At 42.5% G+C, this 27,222-nt stretch overlaps 1 protein-coding gene across 1 annotated transcript; it reads right to left on the minus strand.

Moving 5' to 3' along the window:
• Nucleotides 1-1,850: 1,850 nt before the first annotated feature.
• On the minus strand, nucleotides 1,851-27,135 carry PUS10 (pseudouridine synthase 10). Its single transcript, XM_082277123.1, has 18 exons — nucleotides 27,117-27,135; nucleotides 25,352-25,488; nucleotides 24,106-24,372; nucleotides 22,741-22,827; nucleotides 18,560-18,594; nucleotides 18,001-18,112; nucleotides 16,327-16,388; nucleotides 13,793-13,838; nucleotides 11,560-11,624; nucleotides 11,047-11,132; nucleotides 8,740-8,865; nucleotides 7,872-7,928; nucleotides 6,879-6,955; nucleotides 6,730-6,785; nucleotides 6,485-6,602; nucleotides 5,224-5,366; nucleotides 4,559-4,658; nucleotides 1,851-4,310 (listed from the first exon to the last, which is right to left on the minus strand). The coding sequence occupies exons 2-18, from the start codon at nucleotides 25,475-25,477 to the stop codon at nucleotides 4,272-4,274; spliced, it is 1,602 nt and encodes a 533-aa protein (XP_082133249.1). The 5' UTR covers nucleotides 25,478-25,488; nucleotides 27,117-27,135; the 3' UTR covers nucleotides 1,851-4,271.
• Nucleotides 27,136-27,222: the final 87 nt, after the last annotated feature.

A 27,222-nucleotide genomic window follows, 5' to 3' on the forward strand; every position in this document is an offset into this window, starting at 1 on the left:
GCTCCCCGGGTGCCGCTGCGTGGAGAGGAGTAATTGACCCTTCTGGAGTCCCTGCTTTCTCTTTCAGAATGTTGCTGTGCAAGTTTCGTGGTATAACTTAAAGGTTATTTATTGCAGCCCATAGTGGTGCCCATAAAGAGGGCGGTGGGAGTAGGGTTTGGGGTTCTCTACCTTAAAAGTACCTTGTAGACATATTTTTGCGCTGTCGGAAGTGGGAACTGTTAACACTTAAAGCTTCCTTATCTTTGGGGACTGTAAAAGCTGGCATCTTCAGAAGGGTTAAAATTTCAAATACTTCACAGGGTTAAAGTTGTTTTGAAATAGCCATTTTTGCTATAGAAATTAAATTTTGATAGGACAGAAATTAGGAAAAAAAAACCTGCACGTGAGCACTCTAGTTCAGTTTCATCTAATGACGTCCGAGTTCTGCTCAACTTACTTGAAAGGTTTAGGTTTTTAACCCCCTTTCTATAAATATTCTTCTCCTAAAATGAGAACATATATTGATTTTCCACGCTGTCACCACACTCCATTTGCTTTGAAGGCAAATTTACTCATAAATTTTTTTTAATGACTATGTCATTGTTAGATATATTTAAAAAGACCGGAAGGTTTGAGTTCTTAAATAGTCCAGCTCTGTTGTAAAGGAAATCACTGCACAAGAAAAGGAACAGAAAGTGAGGACTTGTCTGCACTTCATCCAGAGTGCACTATTTTACAAGCCATGCCCCTGTTGCTTTAGGAATGAAGCTGTTATTGCTCTGCAAGTCGTGTGTGTGTGTAGCTGCGATGTGAGTGAGATTTGGAAAGGCAGAAATCTCTGGAGCCGAAGTATCCACTTACTCTTTCCTCAGGTATCCCGGCAGTTTCCTGCTATGCAAGTGACTGCTTAAAGAAGGCTCAGATCCTGCCTCCCCAGTACCACCCCCTCCCAGGAGGGCAAAGCCAGAGGCTGCCTTGGTGCAGCCTCACCTCTATTAACAACTTTTAAAGCCATTTCAGTCAGTACTAATTAAAAACACTCCTCTATCCTCTGTATCAGGAACCAGAACTTCTTCCCTCCCACTTGATTCCCAGTCTTCGCTCTTAGCCTGAGCTGTTCCTGGCACCAGCTGGAGGTAACTGGCTGGGTAAGACACTCTGGCCTTGGCTACTTCATTATACTGTTATTTTTTAAGAAGCAACACAGAAAAATGTCTGAGTATTTCTTAAATGACACAGCTGCTCTTTAGGGCAGATAAGGCTTAAGGGTCTCAGTTGTTACCTTTCGGTGACATAAAACTGCACAATGAGAGCAGCAATAAAAAAAGCAATAAAAAGTCCAAAACTCAGCCCCAAATCAAAAAAGTCACTTGAGATGTAGAATTGTACACAAGGAAAGGTGCTCCAGAACCCCTGTGTGGCTTACAGGAACGCAGGGATGCCTTCCCTGCAGGAATCCGCTGCACTGGGAGCACTCTGGTGGTGCTGCTGGAATTCCATCACACAGACCTGACAGGCATGTGAAGTTTGGAAACTGCTTCCCCAAACTCCAGGTGCACAACAAAATGAATTGACTCTCCCTGTTTCAAAGCAGTTTTTCCTCACTTCTGCACCTCTCCTCCACACTCTTAAGCAATAGAAAGACCAAAGAAATACACAAAGTTTGAAATGTGTTGTTTATTCAGTTCTTTTTTTTTTGAAGTTCTCAGTTTTAAGTATATTAAATGTAAACATTTTACTCACTTCATAGAAAGCTCTTTATAGTACAATTTGTTTTTACTGTATAATTAAATATTTTCAAAGTTCTGTTTTCCTTTGTAAACGAGTTGGTTTGGTAATTAAAAAAACTGGTTATACCAAGTGCTCAGCTTCTGCAACCTCCTCAGCTCCTGACATCCCTCACCATGGGAAAGGCAGGAAAGAGGGAGAAGGTAGGTTATTGGTTGCTTATCCTGGGTTTTTTTAGGGTATTTTCTGCTCCCTGCTGCTGGTGGCCACTATAAAACCTCAAGGCACGTGAGGGCTCATCTGCCTCAGCAGGTTGTGTGGCAGAGCTGTTGAGTTTTTGGGCAGAGGGGACAAGGGTACAGATACTTCTGGCTGAGCTGTGCTGCTAGTACAGCTTTCTCCAGGCCCAGCTGAGCTGATGCAAAACCAAAATGCAGGGGGGAGGCATTAGAGGTGTCCAGCTGGGGAAATACAAGATGAAGTCTTGCTCTCACAAAACACCCAGTCTGAGCACTCACAGAACTCCTAAAAGTCAGGTTGAAGGCCCAAGTACAGCATGAATATTATTGCTGCAATATTTGGTACTTGATGGTTCAGAAACTGGACTGCAAGCAAAGTTCAGACCCCCAGATTGCATCTCTCAGTTTCATATTTGCACATGATCAGTGCCCAGGAGCTGCCCCAAGAGCTCAGGGATATTTGCATATCAGCTTCCACCCCCCCATTTGGATACTTCAGATTTACCGTAAAAATAAACAGCTTGGGAGTTTTGGGAGGAGCTCTCTGCCTGGTCCAGAGAAGAGCTCAGGCTCAGCACTTTGAGGGTCATCTTTATGGCCTTGTTTATCCTGGATTCTGCCTGGGATCCCCACATGCAGCAGGAGCTGCAGAGGGAAGCGCCTCATGTGTCCTTGGCACTACGGCAGCAGCCCTTTCCCCCTTTTGGCTCCATTTCCCCTTGGAACAGCTCTTCCCATGCCTGTTGTGTCCAGAGTGCACAGTCTTGTTTACATTTTTTCCCTTGTAGCTTATGGAATTTATAAATCATATTTTATCTCACTTTGAGTTTTAAGAAATCACACAGATATGAAATTCTCTTTTGTTTTCTGAATTCAGTTTCTTTAGTTTTCCATCATTAATGACACTTCCTTCCTAGCTGCAGATCATTATCTGAGAACTGCTCATGGAATCTGTTGCTCATAAGAGCGTTAGTATTAAAACCAAAAATAATATTGCTGTCTGAATCAAATTTTTGTGTTAGAGAAACAGGAGCTTCTGAATTACTTATGTTACAGACACAAGTTTTGACAGCCCAGCACAGGCAGAGCCTTAAAGGAGCTCCTTAAAAATGTATTCATTAACACTTTTAGAGCCTCCATCTCAAGCTCTCATGGAGCTGTTTCTAGCATGAAGTCCTGGCATCACTGAATTCAAGGCAAGACATCCCGGTCATCCTCCCTGTCCCCAGACAGTGGTTTGTCTTTGCAAACATTCCCCTCTTTATTCCCAAGATGTTCACAAAGAGCTCTGAAATTCCAAACCTTAGTTTCTTGTTGATAGTTTAACTCTCTTCTGTTCTTCAGGGAAGCACGTCCCTAATGCATTAACATGATACAAGTATAAAAAATTACTTCCTAAATATGTAGGTGGTGCTTAGTATGAAATATTTAAAATAACCAAAGAAAACCTCACATCTTCCTTATTCCAGGCAAGTTCCTAGGCTGTGTTCAGCTCTTCCAGGCATCCATCCAAGGTGAGGTACAAGAAAAAATGTATTATGCTACTAAATCACAGCTTTTTATCTGTCTCTCGATACCAACATACCTTTTGTTTCTGCCTGCACTCCGACATTCTTGGTATTCCTGTTTTTCTTTAGATTCCCATCATGCACCACTGCCAGGAGTTCCCAATCTTTTTATATAGTGTGACTCACTGGGGAATTCCTACTCCTCAAGAGACCTGATGAGGCCACAACTCTTGTTTCTAGGAAGCATCCCCAATGTTTTTAAATGAGAAAACCTTGGTTTTAAGTGCAAAGTTTTCCTCTGAAAGCTTTTTTTTTCCCTTTGAAAAGTACTTTGAGAGAGAAATTTGCTCATCTCTACTGCCACTGGCCGTAAAGCAGTCAGTGTCTCAGGGAGACTTGCTCCAGGCGCTGTCCTGCTGGCTGCAGTCTCCCTGCCTTTTGGGATTTCCTGCATGAACTGCTCAGAAAAGGTTGTGAGTGGGTTTCAGGTAACTCAGTGCTACCTGCATCCACACAAGGAATGCTGTAGTATCCCATATAAAGAGTTTAAAATAAAATCTGGCTTGATGGAGGGTTATATACACTGGCTTCCCAAAACCTTTCTATGTACAGAAGAAATAAAAGTAAGGCTAGAGCTTGAACCAACACTACCTGGTCCAGAGTGCGTAAAGTAGGGTCCAAGGGTATCCTTTGCCAGATCAACATGATCCAAATGTTCCAGGGACACCCTTGGCACCCAGGCTGTAACACTGCACAGTATCTGGTCTCCAGCTGCTGCCCAGGAGCTGCTGCTTCCTCATCCCAACTCCAGAAGTTAATCAGCCAGGGTTGGAGGCCAGTCAACATCAACAGACTAGAAAAGCAGAGGGGGAAAAAAGCAGCAGAGTTGGTGTTTTACAGATACCAAAAGAATCACAACTCCTTCTGCTACTTCTTGACAGCATCACTCACTGTTGGGTTGCATTTACAAAGGAGAGTAGCAGTAGGAAATGTGTCCTGTGGTAAGGAATGTTGATCCACTTGGAGCAATTCCATGGAAAGCATCTCACAAGGGCAACTCCCTTAGTAATTTCCCGGAAAGACAAATAGCAAACAACTTACTTCTACATCCAGCTCCAGAATGTCAGCAGTTCTGTTCAGAAGGGACCCAATGTTGGGCTTTGTTCTCCCAAAGTCTCCGTGCACAAACTCTTTAATGTAGCTGGAAATACTGGCTGAGGAGAGGTGGATTCCACACCAAAGAAATCAAAAGGGGGGGAGGGGGGAGGGAAGTGGTTTTTTTTACTTCCAAGTAATTTCTCAGTTAATATCCTCTTAAGCCCATACTTATCTTTAAGAGAGCTCCTAATTCCTGGCTTCTGACTCTGGTGCCTGCTGCACTGCTGGCCTTTATTTTGTTTCATTCCAAAATGAGTGGTGACTTTAGGACACAACTGTAACTTTTAAGTAGCAGTGATCTCCAGTGTGCACTGAAGTGCATTAAATGTTGTGGAAAAGCTCCTTTTTAGAGGTGAAAAGTTCTCAGTTAAATCAGAAAAAGCTGAAGTGTATTTTTAAGCAGCACAATTTTTATATCTCTCACATACTTTATGAAAACTCCAGTGTGAAATTGTGACCTAAAAGCAAATACTGTGCAGCAACATCACTGCGGGAGAGCAGGAATTTTGCAACACCGCAACCACCAGAGCAGGCAACTTCCCATTATCCCAATCACTCCCATCAGGAGGCTGTTTGGCACCTGCCTTGTGTCAGGGCACCAAGGATACGTTCCTGCCTGAGTCTTCAGGTGCAGGCGGAAGTGGTGCTCGTCGATGTACTCGGACCTCATGGTGTGGATGAGCCGGCAGCGCACAGCCAGAGGCCGCCGGTGGAGCACCCGCAGCGGGGTCTTCTGCTCCAGCTTCAACTCCTGGTACAAGAAGCAACCAAAAACGTGAGGAAGGGAATGTGCAAACGCTGCATAGATGGTAGGAATTGTGTTTTGTTAACCAGTCCCATCTTTTTTATCTTTTGTTCTGGTAGTTGAGTCATCTCAAGGCAAGACCCGTTTTTTCCAAGTTTATCAAAGGAAAAAGGGCAGCCCTCTCAGAGGCCAGAGATCTCACATGAACACAAACTAATGCAATCACAAATACAGAGGAATAACCTTGAAATCTCCATAGACCTTTGCTGGAATGACTCCAGGATTTGGCAGCTCACTCAGAGCCTCAGGGCAATCAGGAAAAAGAAATCCCACCCACAAAATGCTTTGTCTAAACTACAGCCAACCCCCTGGAAATAAAAGTGAGGGAAAAAAAGCCTTAAATGAGATTAGATCTCAGAACAGTCTTTTCAAAAGTTCATTCCCAACTCCCTTCCCCAAAGGAGATGCAGCAGGTTGAAAGGCAACTTCTCAGGAGCAAGGGAAGCTAAAGGAAGAGCTTCCAACAGTTGTCTGCCTGAACTGCAACTGCTCAAGCCCTCATTTTGTGAATGAGCTCATTGGCAAGTCCTGTAGGAAATGGTGCAACACACCAAAAACTGAACCCACTTCTCCATCAGGCCAACTTCTGGAGAAAGTTCTCATTCCTGCACATGCTGAGCCTTCCTGAGGCCTCTTTGCACTCTGTCATAGACACTTCCACCTCCAAATGGTTGCAGCTGTGGGAGAATGGCTTTAGAGCAGAACAGAAGAGCTTCTCTGCCCCTCTCACACAGGACACTATCTAAGGTAAAGAAAGGGGTGCAGGTACCAGGTTTCCTCCTCTCCCATCCACTGATTTTGATGATTTGGTCTCCTGGGAGGTGAACATTACACAAGGATTTGTTGTCTCTGCTACCAGCCAGCCCCCTGTCCTGCTGGAGTGACTGGGGAAGGAAGAAGGGTGGTATGGAAGTCCCTACAGCAAGAGAAACCCTGATTAAAAAAAAAAAAAAAACAAAAACCAAGCACAGAGCAAGAGATAGGCCCATGAGTGCATGTATTTAACTCTTCCCTAGGATATCAGGACAGGTACCATTAAAATCAGCAACAAGAGCTCCTGCTACCTTGATATCATCTAGAAAGGCGATGTCTTCTCTCTGTATTGCTTTGTCTGTCCATATTAAGGCACTGTAGGTCTTTGTCTTCTCCTCTTCACCTTCCTTCATACGACCAATCGCCTCTCTAAACAAAAGAAATTAATGACTCACTTAACATCAGCATAATTATACAAGGCTGTGAGCAAGAACACTTCCCAACTCCCCCCCGAGTGTCGCTTTGAAATGCCTCGCCAGCAACGACAAACACTGACCTGGTGACAAGCTGTAAATCTCGAACCTGTATTTTGTCTGAAGAGTCATTAATTGCCTGTGATATTTAAAAAAGAAATCAGTTAGCAGAGCTGCTGGGTTGGAGAGGCAGCACGTGCTTTACGAGTTCCGGGAGGTGCCAGGGATTTACCTGCTGAAGCCTCTTCATCTCCTCCGCGGTGAAATGTATCCTGCGAGGATTCACCAGCTCGATTGCAAAGGGCCTTCCTGGCAACAGGCACAGGCATAAAACACAAAAACATGTTGTTCTAAATTAATGCTGGAGTTTACACAGGAAGCCTGCAAGGTGTGAAGACGCTCTGCTGCTACACAAACAGGGAGAGGACTGGCGGGCTGAGGGATGGAGCATCAGATGGAAGGGAAGAAACAAGGGACCTTTTTTTGGCTACTAAACCCCAGTATCAGCAATAAGTGCAAATTATGACTTCCCAGAAGACATCTTGTACAAGTCTGTGCTAATTAAAAAATAAAATAAGAAAAAAAGCTAATTAGCTTATTTTCTGTCACCTACAGCAATGCCCAGGTGCACGGCGATGTTAAATCCCACTCCCTCAGCTCAACATCTGTTGCCAGAGTTGTAACTCTGTGCTCAGGGCCTGGACAATCCCCAGCACAAGCAATGCCAAGAATCACACTACAAATCAGACAGCAACTGAAACACAGAATTGTTCATTTTTACTTTTTCCTTCCCTCCTCCCTCGGCTACAGCAGCTTCAGCACGCTGGAAAGCAGCTGACCTTTATAAGGGACTCAAGTTCATAAAGAAAACAAGCTCCCCCACTCTGCAGTCACAGTGAGGGAATTAGAAGGATCCAACAGAAAACAAGAGAAAAATCAGTCTGACATAAAGGGCTTAGAAGTAGGGAGTGAATAAAACAAAATACTGGTAACTAACTATGCCTTTCCATGCAGCCAAGGCCACTGAAAAAGGGCTCCTGTTTCAAGCTGGTTTTATGAAGCTGTTTGGTCTTTGGGAATAAATATATAAGTTTCACTAAATTGCTTCTGAGATAAAATTCCAAAGCATGCCTAGTCACAGACGTGGCATTCAGCAGGATCTGTTAGAGGAGCTCCACACACCCATTTCATCTCTGTGTTTCACAAGGGGTCTTCCAAGCCTTACCATTGCCTAGTGTCCTTACATCCACATCTTCTCTTCCAGAGGAACTAAAATTAAAGCCTATAAGAGATTTGAACAAGGCAGGTGAGCTTTAATTTTACATTTTTAATACTCTCTACAACATTTAAAAGGCAAAATATTTTCTTTCTAAACTTGTTTGCAAAATATGCTCCAAAGATTTGTCTTTATAAACCGAAGCCTGCACTTTACAAACTGTGAGAGTTCCCATTATTCCCAAATTTCTTGAAGAGCACTCCCAATTCCTTGGCCTGAATGAGGCTGCCACAACCAGACTAACCATATCCATTGGGAGGAGAGGAGGGGGAAGCAGCAGGTTTTTTTCCAAACTAATATTTAATGCAGTTTTTCCTTGGGCCTTCTATGTCTCTAATTCCACATCTGTTAGATGACAAATGATGGGCAGTGATTATTTCATCTGGATAATCCCTGGATAAGCATTTAGCTTGTGGAGCTTTATACACTGAGGAAAAGAAATGAATTGAGCTAAGAAACATGAAGGGGTCAAAAGCCAGGCAGATATTGTGAAATACCTGTGGCAAAATCCTCCTTGGTACAAGTAATTCATGAATTACCAACGGTTAAGAAGTTTGGTTAGGTAAAAACACTGCTGCATGAAACCAACGTTTGCATCATCAGATCCACTGAAAAGCTACTTTAGCACAATAAAAGGATCTAATTAGTCCCAGATCACAGCTAAATAAAGTTCACAAACTTGACTTGGAACGATAAGAGAGGATAAAGAAACATAGTTTTTTCCATTATACTCCCATATTAAGTGGGTAGCTACCAAGAAAAAAATCTCTAGTAATGATGAAAAATGTGTGTGGTAGGAGATCTCCTAAATTCTTACTGTCTGCCTTGAATTCTGCCATTAGATGCTCTGAAATCAATTCTTCCACTGAAGACTCCAGCTTCCGCTCCCCATCAATAATCCAGGGAGTCTGAGGTAAATTCCTGGAATATTTGTTGTATCTTCCTGGAAAAAAACAACCACAGTATTTCTAATCATTCTATGACCATGAGCAAAAGCTGCACTCTTGCACAGCACATTTAACTTTCATGGGAGCTTTGTGACAATAAATTGACAGGCTCGAGCTTGTTTTATGGCAGGAGCATTACACCAGCACTATGGAACACATGTGGCTTGGTTTCTGATTTGGATTCAGAGAACTTTATACACTGAGGAAAATAAATGAATTGAGGTAAGAAACATGAAGAGTTTCTTTCTCCTTGCCAGGAGAGTGGCAGTAGCCAGGATGGCCACTTAGGATGGACTTAGGGAGCCTGTGGCTGCAGTCCTGCCTCCAGGTATATCCCTCCTGTTTGAAATAATCCAGGTTCCAAGCCAGTTCTGCCATTGTCTGAAGGCTTAAGAAAAGAAACCCACACTAAAATGCTTTGGCTCACTACAAGGAACACCATGCAAGGAGCAAAAAGTCCCAATAATAAATGAGGAGGAATGGCAGGAGTCTTGAGAAGGTGCTATGTAAAGAGATTGGCATCCTTGGATGATCCCAGGGATGTTTTCATGGCACCTCCATGACAGGCTATAATCAAAGAACAAGCCTGATGTGGATGACCAATATGAGCGTTTTTATGGACAGGTTTGATAAGAACTGAAAATATTCCCAAAGGAAGGAAATAATTCATAAAGGCCAAAGAGCAACCCCTTGCTTAAACCACTTTCAACGTGAAACTTTGCATAGAGAAAATGACAGAGTTCAGAGTAGCTCAGCTCTGTGCATTTCTCTGTGTCTCTGACATCTCAGGGGTTTGGAGTTCTGCATCATATTTTCCTATCTCGAACAATGTTTCCTTCGTGCAGTTTGAGCTGCAGAAAAAGCGACACAAACAAATGGGGAAACTGAGTAACAGTTTCACTGGGGCAAATAATGAAAGTAGGATGACTCATCATTCAGATGCAACCTCACACTGCTAAATTCTCTTTCCATAAAATGGAAAAAGGAGAAGAAGGTTTGCTTTTTTTTTTTTCTTTTTTTCTCAGCTCCCCATTCTAATAATTTTAACTTTTGATCTGAACAAGAGTAGGTTTAAAAAACCAGAAGGTGTTTCTTGCTTTGACAGCCCCATAATCCTTAAAGAAAGTTGGGGTGAAAAGTGATCACTAAACATCAAAGGTAAGGTCAAGAGGACAATGCTGTGCTTACAAATTAAGGTCCCATCTCATTTATTAAAAGCAAAATACCTGCACTGTACTCAATAAATTCTATTCTGGATTTAGTTCTTCAAAAATTAAATACCTCCCTGAATTTTTGTTTGTTGGAGCAAGATATAAACTATAAATGACAAGAGCAGTATTAAATGACAGGCAGAAAACAGACCCTCTGTTTTGCTGTTCATACTGTTGAATTCTGATAAAACTATCCCAAAAAGCACCCTAAAATAAAACAGTGTGTTTGGAAAGGCCTATAAGGAGCTGGATATCTTGGATTCACGAAAATGTACATCTAGCTGTCTAACCAGTAATTAAAAATAAGGAATGGTTATACGCTGAACATCAGCTACCCTGCCATTCACTTTTGCATGTTTTCATTTTCCATTTCTCTATATTCAGGATTTTTATCATCATAGTATGTTGTATTTAAATTGCAGGTTGGGCTCTTTTTAATAATAATCAGTTTGCATGTATTTAAATAAGTTGTTCATACAAAGGATTAGAAAAAGGGCAGATACTCTGGCAGGCAGACGATAAAAAAGTTAAATCATCTCAACGCAGGGGCACCCAAGTGTTGCTGCACTACCTGTCTCACCCAAACCTCTATAAATCCCATTAAGATTTGCAGTCTTGGATGGGATAATATGCAGAGAAACCCAGATGGTGAAAACCCCTGAATCCAAATCAAAACCCAAGGAAGTGAACAGCACTGCTGGGAGCTTTTTGGTGCAGAGGTGCCTTTCCCAAACCATTATTCTGAGGGGATCCGTAATGCCTAACTTTTGACAAAAAAAATATCTTCAGCAGGGGTCAAATGTAACTTCTTCCCCTTTCAAACCACTCTTGGATAGAGCTGGATTTGTTTCTTTGCTCCCTACACTTCATTACAGGAATTAACAAACAGCAAGAATCCTCTGGGTCTCAGGGCAGTGTTACAAAGTTCTCTTCAAAACACAGCAGCAAATAAATGGATTGCTTTACCAGCCACAAAAACTGCACCATTATTGCACTGAATTTCCAGAGCATCACAGAGCTTCTTTGGTGAACTTGGAGGACATGGAAAATGCCTGCATTAAAAGTAAAACCAATGTAAAATATATTGTCACTACCAGAACATGATGCAGCATCATCAGAGCAGTAAAAAGTGTCAATTCTTGGCTTCCCACCGTGTGTGATTTTTACCATATTAACAGCACTTGGTGTTTTCCTAAAACTCACCTCCTAACATTTTGGAACTATGAGAATATTCCTTGGAAAGGGAAGCTTACCTTACAAACTCTATAAAGTTCAAAATAATCCTTTTAATTAAAAGATCAGGAGTGATTTTCTATTGCCAGAAAGAAAACACGTTTTAACCAGTAAACCAACAGAATTTAAACAGTCAAAAGTTCTTTTAAAGCCACCCTACCACTACTTGCCCACTGACTATTTTCCTCCCCTCCCTAATTCTATACAAAAGCACAGTACTAAGAAATAGTTTCAGTATATACTTACTTGAGAAAATCCTCTTCTTTTATCTTCTCCAGGGCTTTTATAACTGCCATTCTGGTGAAAACAGACTGCACAGTGAAATTAAAAAATGAGTCAAGAACTAAGAAAAGCAAAGAAAGGATTACACTGTGCAGTTTTGTCACTGCTCACTTGGAGCCCAGGTCCAAATTTGCAAAACAGTTTAAAAGCAGAATCCTAAATCCATGAACATGAACCTAAACCAGCTTCACTTTCAAGAGTTAAATATACCTAAGCCCCAGCTTTTATGTCAGTGACAGCAGGCAGGTAGTTCTGCTGAAAATAAGCCTGTTGAGTAGGAATCTGTTTCTGAAGTTCAAAAGTTGATTGATTCTCAGAACTAAGGGCTCTGAACGGTGGGGCTGGGCAGTTCGTCCTGTGGAAAGCAAGCAGCTTCCCACTCCCAGGCTGCAGCAAAAGCAGCAATGACAGGGCAGCAGGAGCAGGAGCCACGACTGCCAAGCTCTGTGCACAGCCAGCTGCTGCTGGGGTAATGCCAGTGAGAATTTATGTTCCTAGGACACGAGAAACAAGCGTTGCAACAGCTGAGGTGAAATCCTGCTCTGGGAAGGCTGAGAGCAGGAGAAGGTCTCTAAATGAAGCTCCTAATCAAAGCATGGTCAGGTCTTGAAATCTACCAAGCCTGCAGCCCCTCTCTCCACAGCCTGCTCCACTCTCAGTTCCCTCAAGGTAAAATGTTTTTCTTGCATCTCCTCTGAACTTCTCATTTCAGCATATTCCTGCTGTGTCTCATCCTTCCAGTCATGCTCTGTGAAGACCAGCCTGGCTCCCTGCTCTTGATCATCTCTTTTGGCACTGGCAGGAGACTCAGCTGGATCCTCCCCAAAGCCTTCACCAAGAACCTTAGAGAATTCCAGGTTCCTCAGCCTCTCCTCCCAGGCATGGGCTCCAGCCCCAGGACTGCCCTGATGGCTGTCTGCTGAATTTCCAATTTAATGGTGTCTTTTTTGCAAACTGGACTGGGGATTTGGGGAAAAAAATTAAAAAAAAAAAATACTGGGTCACTGTTTGGGACAATTCAAGTCTTGGCTCCAGTTCCAGGGTGTCTTCTGGAAAGCTGCTCTTTCTCCTTCTAAGCATAAATTAGAGATAGTAGCACTTCCCTTCCTCATAGAACAGATGAGCTGGAAAGCCCTGCAAGCAGCAGCAGGTTTAAATAACTATCTACAGACAGCACAGAAATTTTCCCTCAGAAGCCAGTTTTTACACCACTTCTCTGATTAACACAGCCCTTGAAGCCCAGCTTCTTTGTAAGGACAAACTTGTGACAGCTCTTCAGAGCTGGTATTTTTCTTTAGATTCCCCTACATTTTGTTGCCTATGTGGTTTTAACAGCCAGGCCCTGCTGGTTTAGCTCCTTATGTGGGATTTCCCCCTTTTAAAGGACAGCAAGCAGCGAGTTATAACAATACAGCCCTGCTAAAAAAAGAGTGGCGTTTATTGGTCAGGTGGAGTAGAGTCAGCAGAATTCCTGGGCCAGACTCTGCCTCTGCCAAACGTTGGCAGACTCTTCACCAGAAAGAATAAAAGGCCTTGCAATGGTTTCTCACAGAAGTTACTTGTTCTCCCTCTGATCACATCAACTGTCCCACTTGTATCAGTTTCCCTCCGACTGGTTTTTTATCCTCACATGTCCCCCTTTCCGTCAATGGTTGTGTGTGTGCTCAGGGTCTGCAACAAGTAGCAAGGTCCCTTTTCTTTCCTCCCCTCCTCCAGAGGCAGAGAGGATAAAACCATCCTGCATGCATCCTGGCTTTCATTCAGATCAGAGGACATGAAAACTACAGAGTGATCCTTTCCCTTTTGGCTGCCGAGTCTCATCTTCACAATGTGACTTATCTGAACTGCTTCACCCACAGAGAGCTTGAGGATCATCTTTTATGCTACTTTTAATGCATGACAATCAAATTCCTAGATCTTAAGGGAGGTATTTACAGAGGACATTCCTAAAATTATGGCCTTTAGACAGCCTGGAAAATGAATGACCTAAAGAAAAGCACGAAGCTCTTGGTTTTCCTCAGCTGAGAATTGTGAAGTGAATAAAGGAGACAACTTTATTTTCAGACAATTGAAAACTGGAGAGCTTTTTGATGAAGGAAAACCAGACATTGAGCACTGACTGAATACCCAGATAAGTTGTATCTACTGCTGTGAAATTTTGAATGTCAGAACAGAAATACAGTGATGGAGATCTTACCTGTTTGTTCTTCGCTGGTTTGAAACAGTCTGGGCAGGCTGTGGCTCTAAATACAGAAATGAAAATTAGCTGCTCCTCTTACAGAGAAAGAAATAAACAGGCAGACTCACAAGCACAGCACGTGAATGGTTTTTGTACCCATAGATCCAGTGTCTCACTTCCACAGCTTAGCTCAGAGCTAATTCAAATTCCCTTTATCCTAAACCACAAATGGTGCAAGATGTGCCTTGCTTGATCCAGAGAAATCATGGACAAAGCTCTCTTCTTCTGCTCTGGCCAACACCACTGTGTCTCAGCTTTGAGAAGGGCTGGAAAAGCACACAAGTTTAGCTTTCAGTCCTTTCCAATCCTTCTCAATAAAGGCCATGTTTAATGTTTTAAGTTATAGGCAAGACTTTCTGACACCTTGAAATCTGTACTTGCTGCTCTTAGACAATGCCTACTACAAACCTGAGATTCAAACTGTCCCTTTTGGAGAGGAAAATTCAATTTCCTACTGAAAAAGTAGCCCCAGGTGTTCACACCACTTGTGCTTTGCCTGTTCAAAAGGAAACTACTGGCTGTTTCACAAAAGTGAAAGCCAAGTCAGTGAAACATTTTTTCTGAGTAGTGTAGAGGAAGTTGCTCTTCCTATTAGTGGATTTCCATGTATGCAGTCAGAGACGATTTCTGGATTTCTGTGTATGCAGTCAGAGATATTTCTGACCTCCAACCCAATTTATCACTTCTTGCTGATGCTTTTCAACACCTCTGTATCTATTTTCAGACTCTAAGGAAGCAGGTTTTGCAGTTTCTATACAAACAACTTCCCTGGCCAGTCTGCGACACAAAGCAGCACAAACTCCCTCTTCCAGAATTTCAGTATCACCTTACCCTTAAATATCTCCAAATATGAATTGACAAGAGCCAAGCCAATCTTGGGTCATTTCAGCACAGCTACCTCCACACAACTGTGTAAGAACAGGAGAGAAACTGCAGATGCCATGCTTGGAAATCCAATCCAAAAATTCTCCAGGTTGAGACAAAGTCCTACTTTGCTTCCATAAAATCCATGACTGTCACTATTCCTGTGACAATTGCCAAATTTATCATATTCACATCAAAACCAAAGCACTGCCTCAGAATGTGCCCAGAGCCAGCCACTCACACAAGCAGAATGCCTTGGCACCTCAGGAACCACCGCGTAATTAAATTAGGTAAGGTGCTGTTACTTCAGAAAGCCTCTCAAACCTTAATTGCTGTTTAAGTGTGCTACAAAGAGAAGGCAAATAAAGGGATATTGTCAGGTCACATGGAATAAACCTGAGTAATTGGAATGTGGAATGGAACTTCTTTACAGCTTTCACCTCTACAACTGCTCTGGTTGGAGCACTAGCACTGGCACCATAGCATGTTCCACATCAATATTCCTGAAATGCCAGAAAAAGGATGGAAGGATGAGCTGAAAATACCAGGGAATAGGTTTCAGATGAAGGAAGTAAAATTAAATAAATGAGAACAAAAGGGTGAAGGATCCAGAAACACTTCAGTTCTTACAGGATTGAAGGTACCATTATTGAGAACTGTAGTTTGGCCCCCAACAATTTTCTCCCTCTTTTGCCCAGCCTTGAAGAAGCTGGAAAGGAAAGATGTTCAGCAAACACTGATTATCATTGTTCCTAATACCTGCTCCTTCCCAAGCTTCCATTCCCTCATCCCCCACCTCATGATAAACTAAAGATGCAGTTGTGGAAAACCAAGAAGGTGGTGGATTGAGCACTCAAAGATCACAAATTGCCAGAAGAGAAATCAGGAAATAAATAAAGGCTGCGAGACAAATCTCCAGCGTCAAGAAGTGAATTCACTGTTCAGCAGAGATGTCTCTGCTGAGCCTCTTTCTGTGCTAAGAGCTTGCAGTAGGTGAAAATTAACTGAGTGAAACTTTGAGTTTTCCAGGAAGCACCAACAAACAGGAAGAGTGACCCTAATTATCCAGAATATACTACAGCTAGATTTTGAGAAATCAGATCAAATGGCAGCTAAATTCACAGAACTGTTTTGCTTCTTTGTGTACAGCAGGTGCCCTACTGGGCCAGGCCAGAGGCTGTGTGTAGTGGCCAGGGAAGTTCTGTTTGTTTTCATCAACCAGCTACGTTGGATTAACTCACTTCTAAGCCCTCCCTCCTGTCCATGTATCTTACAAGAGGAGGAAAACCTATGTATAATCTCAAAAGATTCCCCACCTGCAGTTACACGGTTTGAATTTTTAAAAATGATCCAGGGAATGACTTTGAGAAGGGCTGAAATTGAACAACTCATCTGAATGCTCTCCTTCCAGCTCAAATCAGAATTCTGGATGATATTTTTTTATTGGCATCAAAGAGCAGAATTGGTGTAACTTCAAGCTCTGCAACTTTATATGGATATGAAGAAATCTAGATGCAGGCCACATTCTAGTTTATAAACATGGCATATTGTCCTCTGTAACAAATCCAAACCAACAATATTGCACAACATTTAGATAAAGATCTTTTGTTACTTGTAGAAAAACTTACAGGAAATGGCACTCCTCGTCTGTTTCTGGGTGAGCAAAGACCACGCTAACTTCAAACAAACTCTAAATTAAAAAGAAAGAAAAAATAACAAGAGGGTGGTAATAGTTTTTTAAACAACCACGCAGGATATTCTCAAGTACCCACATTGTAGTTTCAGGAAAACAGTAGAGGCAACAGAGACAGTAACCCATTTATTTATGTCTCAAGACATTAAAAGGCGTGCCAGAGCAGCACTTGCCTTTCTGAAGTCACCAGAGATGATGTGAGAGCACTTCACAGCCATGAGTGACCTGCACTGGTCCCATCCTGTGCAGGGCCAGGGCAGAGGCAGCCAAGGCTCAAAGCCTATTACGGTCACTAAACCCCAGAGCCCTCCTGGCAGTGCAATACAGATAAAAACCCTGCTGTAGTCACCACTGTAAAATTTTGTCAGGGGCTTCCTTTGCAGTGCCTGCATGGCCTTGGGGCAAAGAAAGGCAACACATCCTCGTGGATTGACAGTAGCCCAGGACCTCCAGCGTAATCTCAATTCTACCCCCAATTCCCTCTCTGGCCTTGGGCAAACAACACTCATTACTTGTGTTACTCAGATACCAGAACACCTCAGGAGGGCTATTGAAAAGATTGGCTAATATTCAAGTGCCTTGTAGATAAAGGGCACGAGAAAAATAACTTTTATGGTACAGGGATGTCTGGAGTGGCTCAGTGCCTAAGTGGTGTAGAGCTTTTACTAAGTTGCTATGTAAGAAGTTTGTTTCTTCCTGCATCATCTTCAGAGTAACTGAGTGGGTTTTTTCTTCACTAAGAAAAAAGGGATGCTTTCAATTAGCACTCCTGGGAAAACACAGCCTGTAATTATTGTGGAAGCTGACAAATCAACATAAAGACTCAGTGAATCTACTCCTGGGGTCAGTGCTATGGCTGGTGACAAGTAAAAACTACAGACAGCCACAACTGCAGAAATTTTACATTCAAGATGACTCAAGGTGCTTCTGAGTTTGGCAACACTTGATGGCCATGTTCAGTCAATGCCTTTCAGAAAGATTTTAAGGATATTAGTCAGAATCTTCAAGTTGAAAACAGCTTGAAAAAAACATTTCTGTTGCCTACTTAGGGGTGTTGCAGGTCCCAACAAGCCCATTTCTAGTGCTCATTAAAGTGAACAGGGACCAGTCTCTTCTCTTTCAGTTCATTTCAGAAATATATTTTACCCACAGAACCTGAACAACTGAGCTCCCAGAGCAGTAGCAAGTGTTGGCACTGACAGGAAAGCAAGGAAGGAATGTGTGAGCATTCCTCAGCCTCTGCAAAACAGGGATCCCGGAACAGGAGACAACTGGAAAAGTCTCATTAACAGAAGGAGGATGGCAGCACAAGAGATTTAGCACAAGGCTGTGGTGGTTTCAGAAGATGCAATGATCTGTGTGTACAAAAATGAAGATTGGGCCCCTCAGGAAGCACACTTGGAGATCTCTGGTTAAAAGAATTTCCCCCCCCAGTTTCCCTACAGTGAATTTAGGAGCCACTCAGCTTGTTTCTTTCTTAATAAGGAAAACAGGATAGATTTTTATTTCCCCACCATGTGTGTAAGTGTACAAATATACACACACAAACACATATGAAAAAGAATAAAAAAAAAACAAAGAAAAAGGTGTTCTGTTATTTATACAAGACCTTTCCATCAGCAGGAACACCCAACTCTTCTGACAACTGGGGATGAATAATCCACTTATAAGCTTCTTTCAGCTGAACAATGTCATCCTTTGCCAAGGGAAGGCCCAGATCTCTGAATCACAAAGAAATAATAACTTGCACAGGGGTCTGTCAAAAATAGATACATGACATACAGTATTTCAAGAGGAACTTAAGTAACTACTGCCAAGTAAAACAGATGCATTTTTTTTTCTGTGCACTGAGGAAACTGATGCCAGAGCTTGCTGGGAGATCAAAAGTTGCCAAAGTCTTTACAGAGCCTGCCCAGAGAAAAGCTGAGAAAGAGAGAGATGCATTTCAAACCACTTGTTTGGGAACTTACAGAGCAAAAGAGATAAGGAACCCCAAGTAAGGTCAAACCAGGGAAAAAAGAAAAAACCAAACACACAAAACCCAGCTGCCACCTTATTCTTTGTAAGCATCAGGTAAACTGGGCTATAAAATCAACATTTATGTAGACAAATGGTGTTTGTATGAAGAGGTCTTGTCAGACAGACAGACAGCAAAAGCCATTACTCACCTCATCTCCTGCTTCACCCCCAGCCAAGCAGCACGCTGCAAGTCACCAGCCATGCCCAGGGAAAAGAGAGCAAAAAACAAAAGCAACTGAAATTAAGGCTCAGAACTCCCAACAATCTGAGAGACTCTTTGCAAAAGGAAAAGTGTTTTAAAAACTCATGACTAAAAGGAAGTATCAGGAATTTAGTTTTTGCTTCAGAAGTGGAAAGATGGAATTGGTGTTTGTTTTTATTTCTAAGACATCACTTTGCTCTTCACCTCAAATCCTATCTGGCTTTAAAAAAAACAAAAGAGGTTTCATTAAACTGTTTGGAACTTGCTATCAATACTGTATCTACAAAAAGACTCTTAAGTCATTAGTTGTCTTCCATACAGAGAAATGAAAAAAAAGTGTCTAAATGAATGGTATATGAAGGCTGATTGACATAAATTAATAAAACCCCAAATTCAGCTATCATGCATTATAAAAAAGAAAGAAATTAAAAATATACTTGCTCTTACGGTAATCCCAGAATTACCCCCTTATTTGAAGCACACCACTTAGTTTAGGAGAATAGGCTAAATATGGAAAACGTGAGGAACAGGAGGAATAATTCTAGAAATCAGAGGGAGCTTTTTGTACAAATGCTTGAGTTCACTAACAGTTAGTACAAAGAGAAAAACTCCCCTCAAAACTTCCTACAATGAAGCACAACAACATTTTCAGTTCTCTGCTAACAACAACTACAAAATACAGTAGGACTGGCAGGAAACCACTTAAGTAGTTCAGCCTGTGTCACCATCCTCACTGAAGATAATTCCAAAAATCAAGTTGTTTGATTTGAAACAGCCACAGTGAAACAGTTTTCAGTCTGTAGGCTGCAGACTTTTAAATCCCTTCCCTGTCTTTCATTCTTCATATACAGTGCTTAAAGCATAACCTCCCCCAAACACTGCTGCAAGAATTACTGTCCCTTGTCAAGGAAATAATTATAAGGATTAGGTTTGAGAACAGGTCTCAAACTTCAGGAAGCAGGGCCAGGATCACATGGATATCAGAAGGAACCACATCATAGATCCCTTTTCCATGCTGATAAGGAGCTCAATCAAAAAAATAAATCTATTAGCCTTCCTTTAGTCCATCTAAAAGAATGAGGGAACCCTAAAAACAGTGCTAGAAATTAAGAGGGAAGGTGGAGAGAGGACACGAACTTTGTTAGATCCATGATACACAAACCCCCACACTGCTGAATGAAACAAATGCAGTTGTAGTGATGAAATGCTGTTTGCTCAGACCCACCATGATTCATTATCCTGCATTTGTAGACAGGATGAGTAAGGCTGCTTTACTTGAAGTATCTCGTAATCCTGTTTGCATAATAACCCAGATAAAATCATAAATAAAAATAGCTTCAGTTGAAATTCCTTGAACGTAGCTCTGAACTAGAGGATATGACAACCACAGAACTGGGCCTAGGAATTTGCATTTGACAAATGCCAATTTACAAAGAAACCTCTCCCATGCCTTGATTTAGAGCACATGCAGGGTTGGGGCTCAGTGGGGTGGCTAATCTCACTCCTCTTCCCTGTTTTCTGGGGATAAAACTACAAAATAGGCAAAACTTCTGCACGGGAGCAGCTATGCTAAAATGAGACCACAGGTCAAATTTCATCTCCTCTCTCTCTTGATTTCCAAGCTGAAAGAGAATTAAAGAAATCACTTTTCCCCTTCAATTAAAGGGAAACAATAGATGAGGGTACTGCAAGCACAGAGGCCAAAAGATCCCAAATTCCAAATCGCATTCAACCACCAAGCCAGCCAAACCCCTCCACTCTCTCCCAGCTGTATGTGGAGCAGGGGATCAGATCCCTCTACTTCGTAATTACTTCATGTTTGCGAAGTGGGTTGAAAATGAAGACTGCTCATTACAGAGCTGAAGCCTGCAGGGCAGTGCTTAGCAGCAAACACATCTCTGGAATACGGCAGCTCAGGTGCTGTATTGATTACAAGCTGCAGGATATTATTCTGGTGCTGTCTGAGGGAGCTTAGTGGCAACAGTTGAAATACCATGTGCAATCCCAGCCACAGCATGGTTTGAGAAAAGAGCTTGGAGATGGGGAATTCCAGGATGAGGCACAGGCAGCCCCTACAGGGGGTAATGACTACAGATGTTATTTGCATCAATGTCCTTGTAGCAAGCACCAGGATGATGGATCACGACTGAGACCACAGACAGAGCCAACAGTCACCCTTCTGAAGGGCACGACTCACTTCATATTCTAATAGAGTTGTCTGACATAAACCTGGGACTCCCGTATTTATGATTTATTTCAATCAAATCTCCTACTTGTGGAAGGAGGCAATTGCTTCCTTGCATCACAGATACAAATACTATGCAAATGTAGATTTTATGTCCCACTCTTCTCCAGCTCCCCTCGTACATTTTAGACTTGGCAGGATGACAACTGCCATAATTAAATGAGTTGAAGGTAATACTGAAAGGCAGTTTCTGATTTTTTTGTTAAAAAGATGATGGAGAAAACCTGTGTGTCACACCCGAGGGCAGTGGGAGAGAGGCTGCCTTTGGGTGTCCTTTGATGATAGGATTACACATGTTCTTGTACAGAGCAGGTCAAAGAATTAAAAGCAGAATTTAACAAATGACCTCTTTTCAGCACAAAGCATTTTGAGATATTCTGATATCTGATTTTGATATTTTCAGACATTTTTACATATTATATTGCTGCCTTTCTGTGGCTGTAAAACAGGTTCTCACCAATTATTTGTTTTAAGCGATAAAGGGATAGGAGGTAAATAAACCCCCGTGATTTTTAAAGTTCTTCCTCCACCATCACCCCTTTTCACCCCTGCAGTCAGAGCAAACAGCTGCTTTAGCATTTGGCAAGGCTGGAGGCAAGGAATAGAAAGGACAGCAGGAACTTCTTAATCCAAACCTTCTCCCAGTCAAACCAAAACTGCTCCGGTTTTGGAGCTTCCTACTCGCTCATTTCACTCCATCTATTGATTCGTGGGTCCACAGCACAACTCTTACTCCCTTGGCTGTGCCCAGCAGTGCTGCTTTGCTGGAACACAAGGCCCAGGCAGTGAGGACATCCCTCACCTGAACTGCAACGCAACACCACCCTCTACCGAGGCTTCCTGCAAACACCCGGTGCTCTTTGAACACCTCAGCTTACACCCGGCTTAAAGCTGGAGTAAAACTTGGTGAAGTCTGACCTACGTTTGGCGTTTCCCAGAGCACCACAGGCATCCCAATACTCACCTAGCCTGAAAGGGCTTTATGACACACCTCACTTTTTAGAGGCATCAAAAACCAAAATGGGAATCAGGGCAGTTCACTCAGCCAGAAAGAACAAAGCAAACACACCAATGATGCTCGATTTAGGATGGGAAGCAGAGAATCTTATGCTCCAGAAGACTTAGGAGCAGAATATTTGTCAGCTGTGAGAGTGGCATTTGCCCAGGATGCCAAAACTAACAGCACAAATCACCACTGCACGTGCAGTAGATTACTTAACAAACCGTGTGGGAGCAGAGGAGGCCTCAACACAGCTTTACATACAAATCCAACACCACCTATGCTTCTTTCTGCCATGTTCACTGAAGCTTCCACCACATCTTAACCGCAGCAGGAATCTATTGCACCGATTTACAAGGTCCTCTTTAAAACACCACTTTTGCATCACTTTTAGAACAGTACTTTTGCATCATTTTATATCAGAAAGCAGGGGAAGATTGCAAAATATCTCACAACTGAGTGCCTTTTCCCGTCACGTAAAATGCTGAACACCTCAAGAGTTCATCCTCAAATTCCTTCCTTTGCATTCTGCACTACCAGTTTTCATTTCTCCCTGGAAAGGCACCAGCTGTGTCTCCAAGAAGATCCTCACAGCAGGGCTGGTATCTGCACCAAAGGGAACAATTCACTGAGGGTTTCAACAAACTCCTGTTAGGTTTTCAGATGGAAAGTAACTCCTGGGCTAACTGAAAACTGAAGTGACTCAGGCCCTTTATTAATTACAATAATACTCACCCACAAGGAAGGGGAGAGCAGACTCCACTTCCAGCATGTGCTTTTGGATATTTTTTTAGCCAGTAACAATTAAAAATTAAACCACCTCCAGCTCGTGCACACCACAGTTACTTTCTTAAATATGTATTTAATTATTTAAGTTACTTACCTCCCTAACAGACAGCTGTGGGGGTAGTGACACTGAAAATACAAAACTGGTGAACTGGTAGTCAGCAGAATTAACTTTTTGGCACACCTGTAAGAGAAGGAGCTTAATATTAATCTTTATAATTTTATAAACTTGATAATCTTTATTCTACATAATCACTGTGAATTCATGCATGCTAACATACATTCAGAGAGATGCCCAAAATACAAACCAGAGTAATCACTAACAACTTATTGAAATATAAGCTTTTTTGTCCTGTTAAAAAAAATTTACTAACAAACTGTATCCTTAGTGCTATGAAACAACCAAATTCACTATTTTAAGGCCAGGGCCAATTGTATATTGAAATTTTAGGTGAAATCAGCATCTCAGATAAGGAAATTTATGTATCAAATATTTAGGTTTTGTGGTGCCTTAACAAGTGCTGTCAGATTTTTCATTGCTACAGAAGAGAGTAACTCTGAAACAAATACTAGCAGTGGATTCTGTAAAAAGATACCTATTCTGCCAATGGAAACAAAAAAGATACAATTATGTTCTGCAACAACAGAAACTACATACTATGCTTTCTGTCTACTCCCATTTTTGACACATTCCTGCTATTAAACGAAATCCTTTTCAATCAAAACCCTGTTAAACATCTCAGATGCCAGTGTGAGTTTTCTAGCTGATATTTCAGTTTGTCACATAAGCAATTTGATTGCTCAGAGATGGTGTTTGCAACACTCCGTGCCCACATTCTCTCCTAACTCACATTTTCTCTGTTATCCACAACCTGTTGTACCACCAAAACATTTTCTTCCCCTGTGGTACTTCCTAAAGATGGGTTCATGCTGTACTAGAAACAGGTAGTTCAGAGAACAGCACTTGATGACTCCTCATTTTCCTGTCACATAAAAAAGTGAAGAGAGGTTGCCTGTTCCGCTGAGGTTTCCCTTGAAAGCAGCTGAAACTCAGGCCATCTCCTAAATTCATGTAACCACATATCTGTTAGTCCTTTTCTTAGGAAAGTGTGCTCCCTGCAGTCATTCCATTGCACCTGCACTGCTATTTTTTAAAAAGTGCCTCTATGCAAAGTCTGGGCAAAATTCAGTCCCACCACAGATGCAACTTCCCAGCTGCACAGGTGTGCCAACACTGCCCAGGAGCAGGACGGAGTAGAATGCTGCCATCTACATTCCGAATATCCCAAATAGGCAAATGTTTTGGTTTGTTTTTTGGTCTCTTTCTTTCAAAAGAAAGAGAAAACATCCCTTTGGAAAAAACAACAAAAAAACTGCACAATGTTTTCAGTCAGCAGCTCTATCCCGTAGGCCCCAACATACACAAGCTCCAAAAAAGTAGCTCAAAAGGCTAAGAATGTACCTTTTTAACAAAGTCAGCCTCGCAGAACTCCTGCAGAATTCCCAAACACACGTTGCAAACCTTCGCAGCCGAGCTCTCCACTGCGGCGTTCCCATCGCCAGCCTCAGGAATCTGCGGGATGGCTCCGTTGTGGTTCACATCATTGGCACCTTCCTCCCTGTCTTTGAGTCTGATTCTCTTACAGGGGGGGCCAGCCACATCCCAAGAGACTGTGTCTTCTTTTTCCCGATTGTTTTTCAGAAATTCCTGTAAATCCTTCATCAAATCCTAACACAAACAGAGCAATCGCACTGTGGTTGTTTTCTCCTCTTTAACAAACACAATTCCATAAGGCAGTACTATTCCAGTTGAGGCTCAGGATATGTAATTAACAACTTGGAATTTATACCCAAAGACATCTTTAAGACACAATTCAACAGCTCCAAGCTGCATTTCTCTCAAAATAGAAATTTCCAGAGAAAATATTGCTGAACAACTCGTTTATCATCCAAGAACAAAAACATTTTCCAGACTTGCACAAACACATTTATCTTTGCCCCATCATTATTCAATGAAAAGACATTTAGTGCTTTCTTGTCATTTAGATTATGTTAGAATTGGATTCCTCCAACTCCACTAGCCCAGGAGGAGAGTTGGCCACTATAATAAAAAGAAAAGGGAGCAGACACAGGTGGGTGTGAAATGAAACACACAGAGTAAGAACTTTGTGTCAGGAGAGAAGCCTTCAAAAATTAAGAATTACCTCCATGTCTCTGATTCCTGGAAAGATGAGAGACAGTACATAGCTCAGGAAGAAGGGTTCATTAAAAGGTTTTCAGTAAGGAAGACAGCAGTTACTGTGTTGTTGCAACTCAGAGGAAAATCAGGTAGAGATGCAAAAGAACAAAAAAGGGCAAAATGAACAAACACTCCTCAAATAATTGATAAAAAACGGAGAAGGATAGGGAAGAAAGATGTTAAAAATTAATTCTGGAAAGTCTGAACTTGAACAAAGGTGAAACAATCAAGACAGACACCAGCAGACACAAGCACAGAGACAGGGGATTAGAGCAAGCTAAAAAGGATGTCTGATAACACCATGTTTCTCTGATTTATTCTTACCCGGTGCTCTCAATTTGTCAGTAGCATCCTCCTACCAATTCTGCAATTTAATGTAAATTTCCTTTCCATCAAAGCAAAAAGCACAGTTTTTCATAATTCCTTTTCCTCTCAGGCAAAGAGCCCAAGAACACAATGAAGGACAAACCTTGTGTGGATGTCTATAAAGCATCTGTGATCCCACGCAGCAAAACCTCAAAATACATCGCGGGCAAGTGCCAGCGTTGAGTAACAGCTGAACAATTGGTCTGTCCTTCTCTGTTAGTGAAGACATGCTGGGTAAATCTAAAATTCAACACAGAAAAGTAAAAAGAAAGAAGCTTAGAATAAACACAGTTCAGCAATTCAATAATAAAAAGACTCAGCTTAGACTTGACTGCACCACGTTTAGAGTAACTGGAATTTTTTTTGTCCTCTACAGAAAATTTAGGATACATGTTTGTTTTAAGTCACAGGCACAAGAAAAGTGGAACACCAACCCCAAAAGACCACTGACTGGGGGAAAATCTCCTGTACTTCCTAGGATTTTCCTAGAAAACCTGAACTCGAGTTCTGACAAGGGAATGCAGAGCTTTTGCCCAGTTTTATCTTGGATAAAGTACGTGACATGCTAATCTTGATTGAATGAAGGAGGGTGGAGCTAAGACACATTGAGGCAAATTTAAAAAGGAAATTCCTCCTAAAATTGCAATGACTAAAGAAACAGTGTGTTAAAAATCACAGGGGAAAAAAAAAAAGAGCCTCAAGCCATCCTCTTCTGTCACACAATCCCCTCCAATTGCTTAAAGATTTATTTCCCCTCTCAATAAAGAACTCCTGCTTTTGTGAGAAATCTCATAATGCTTCCCCCCCCCCCCCCAAAAAAAAAAAAAAAATCATGGCTGATTTGGTTTCCTGTCATTCTCTCTGCCCAGAACTTTAGGACAGACTGAATATTTTTTTGGCCGAAATTTTGTGATGAGATAGAACTCAGCATTTTTTTTTGGAAGAAGAGAGATTGCCGGTGAGGTGTTCACCCTTACTGGACACCTAGGAAGTGTCAGAAGGCATGTAAGGATAACCACAATTGTTCAGACCAAAGGTTTAATGAGTCTATTATCACCCAAAGAGGGAATAAATTCAGCAAGGAATTCCACAATACCTACAGACTAATGAACCACCTGATTTTGGTTTGGGCTTAGCTCCTGCAAGCGACATTTGATACTCTCCTAGTTCTTGTGTCCCAAGAGATGGGATATATCCACGTTTTCCATGCCAGCCACAGTCTGTTACACCTGCAATATCCAATCCTGCTCAGGATTACCCTGCACAGAAATACTGCAGCCGTGGAAAACCTCTACAGCATGGGAAAAGTTCTTACTTCCATGAATTTCGTTTGCCCTGGGTTTGGATGCTTTATGGTAAGCTCTAAAACCAAGGGCTACCTGGAAAACTTCAAAGCTGCTTTTCAAGAGGAAAGAGCAAACACAAACACGCTTTTAGGTAACTGTAACCTCAATTCACCTTCATGAGACTGAAATACTGGCAGTGCGTGACGCATAAGGGCAAATGTGGCAACATTCGTGACATTTTGTGGCAATGTGGGGGGAGGAATCAGGGGCCCCGCTGGGGCCCAGCACCTCAGGGCTGAGCTCAGCACCCCTCCTGTGAGAGTGAGGGGGAGCTCAGGACCCCGTTCCGGCCCGAGCCTCAGGACTGCGGGGGCTCGGCAGCCCCTGTCTGACGGGGCGGCCCATTGCCCCCCACACTGCGGGCCGAGCCGCAGGGGCGCGGAGGAACGGGGCCCGCTCAGCACAGGGCCGGCCCCCCGCAGGCCGGAGGCGGGTGCCGTTCCCGCTCCATTCCCATTCCCCCTCCCTTTCCTACTCCCACTCCCATTCCCACTCCCATTCCCGATTCCCGGTCCCGCTCACCCCTCGCTCGGCGGCCCGCGGAGCCGGCACAGGCTCGCTCGGCAGAGCGGCAGAGCGCATCGCTCAGCCGGCGCGGCGGGGCGCCGTGCCCGCAAGGGCGGCTGGT

The sequence above is a fragment of the Coloeus monedula genome (assembly GCF_965178545.1).
Source record: "Coloeus monedula genome assembly, chromosome: 2".
Classification (NCBI taxonomy): domain Eukaryota; kingdom Metazoa; phylum Chordata; class Aves; order Passeriformes; family Corvidae; genus Coloeus; species Coloeus monedula.